We start from the raw sequence: 1,952 nt of genomic DNA, 5'->3' as shown, positions 1-1,952 counted from the left end.
CGCTGAAGAGGGGCAGCATCCCCGCCCTCGGGCTGCTGCCCACGTTGTGGGTGTGAGGACAGATAAACCAGCACAGGACTCTGCATCCAGCCAGCATGCTGCAGAACGGGTGGGTTATACCTTTCCTTCCCAAAAATCACGTGGCTTGGACACCTCTGTGTTCCTGACTGCTCCAGCCTAAGTGGAGAAGCCACTGGGATGTATTCTGGCAGCAGCTTGCTGGTCTGAAGGTGTTTAGGTCCTAGGAGACAAGCGTCTGATGCCCTGGAGGGTGCTGGCATGTCTGAGCTGCTGTGCTGGTAGTGCTGGAGCTCTCCCACTGCTGCCAGGCCCCTGTTGCTTCATCCTTCTCTCTTGCCTGTGGGGACTTCACACCTTGCATTGCACAAGTGGGGTGTGGGTCCAGCCCCAGACCGAAGGACTGATACTCAGGAGGAGCCGAGCTCCGGCTGGAGGATTCTTAAGGATGTTTTTTGTTTGAGTTACCTTTAAACAAATATTAGTCACGAGTCCAGGGCGTTCAGTCTGCTATTTCCTCACACTGAGCCTTCGTGCAGCTCTTGAGAGGGGGGTGAAGGGTGGAAGTTCTCTGGCTCTTGAGATACCTTTAGGTATTTCAAGCCTTTGGGAGCACAGCAGAGACCAGGCAGGTAGGAAGCGTGAGCTCATGCTTCCTTTAACCTTCTGTCAAAGTTTGAAACTTCCCCAATGTGTGATTTGGAATCGGGAACAGCCATTTTTGACTGTTTCCAGTGAAACCTGCGCTTTCTTCCAGCCTTTCTTTGGAGCTGCAGTGTCTCCTTGCACAGCACTGAAGGATGGAGGGCTGTTTCCTACACCATTATCCCCTTTACGTAAGGTCTGGGCTGGAGCTTGATTCCTCTGAGATGTAAAAATGAGTCGTGGCGAGTGAAATTCCAGTTTGAACATCTGTGGGGCAACTCATCCCTGCAGGTCTCACAAAAAGAGCACTCGAGCCCAGCTGATGTCTTGCTGCTGTTTCTGGTTGTTGGTGTTTCATGGTTGTTGGGTTTGTGTCACTTCCGGATGGTTTTAAGAGCCTCCAGAAGGGTTGGGGTGGTGGAGGGACACGTGTACCCACATGTACTTACTCGTGTGTTCCGCGTTCTTAAGGCAAAGGTGTTCAAATGAGCTTTGTAAAAGCTGCTGTGAACCAAACCCAGGGCGCTCCCTATGCCTTGTCCCCTTGGTATCCTGCTGACACTGGTCCTGTTCCTCCATCTAGTGGAAGACAAGGTGAAGGACCAGCTGGAAGCTGCCAAGCCAGAGCCCATCATCGATGAGGTGGTACGTATGTTCAGAGGTGCTCTGTGCCGGTTGCATCTGTCTGCGTCCAGCACTTGAACGTCACCTGCAGGTCTCATGGGTGTCTCCTCTTCCTCCTTAGGATCTGGCCAACCTGGCCCCCAGGAAGCCGGACTGGTGAGTGTCTGCAGAGCCCCACTCCTGGGACAGGGGGGTTGGTGTCAGTGGTGGGTTACCATCACCTTGAGGTTGGCTGAGTTGGGTTATGAGCCACCAGTGGGGCCAGGAAGGCCAACAGCATCCTGGCTTATACCAGCACTGATGTGGCCAGCAGGAGGAGGGCAGGGATGGTCCCCCTGTACTGGGGGTGCTGGTGAGGCTGCACCTCAAATCCTGGGTTCAGTTTTGGCCCCTCACTGCCAGAAGGACCTCGAGGGGCTGGAGCGTGTCCAGAGAAGGACAACGGAGCTGGTGCAGGGTCTGGAGCACAAGTGCACTGAAGGAGTAGCTGAGGGATGTGATGGGGTTGAGCCTGGCTCAGGGGAGACTTTCTGGCTCTGACAACTCCCTGACAGGAGGGTGCAGCGAGGTGGGGGTCGGTCTCTGCTCCCCAGGAACAAGCGGCAGGACGAGAGGAACCGTCCTCCAGTTGTGTGAGGGGAGGTTGAGGTTGTCCCTGAGGCAGA

General features: G+C 55.1%; 1 protein-coding gene across 1 annotated transcript in view; it reads left to right on the top strand.

Moving 5' to 3' along the window:
• CCDC12 (coiled-coil domain containing 12) overlaps positions 1-1,952 on the top strand; it is a gene marked incomplete at its 5' end in the record, with an annotated part of 11,672 nt that overhangs the window by 8,519 nt on the left and 1,201 nt on the right. The window contains 2 exons of the mRNA XM_010135469.1: positions 1,247-1,308; positions 1,409-1,443. Of these exons, the coding sequence (XP_010133771.1) occupies positions 1,247-1,308; positions 1,409-1,443 (97 nt within the window). The remainder of the gene's footprint in view (positions 1-1,246; positions 1,309-1,408; positions 1,444-1,952) is intronic.

This window comes from Buceros rhinoceros, unplaced genomic scaffold (genome assembly GCF_000710305.1).
Source record: "Buceros rhinoceros silvestris isolate BGI_N320 unplaced genomic scaffold, ASM71030v1 scaffold12274, whole genome shotgun sequence".
Taxonomy (NCBI): domain Eukaryota; kingdom Metazoa; phylum Chordata; class Aves; order Bucerotiformes; family Bucerotidae; genus Buceros; species Buceros rhinoceros.
The sequence above is the reverse complement of the archived record's forward strand: the minus strand, read 5'-3'. Positions and strand labels throughout refer to the sequence as shown.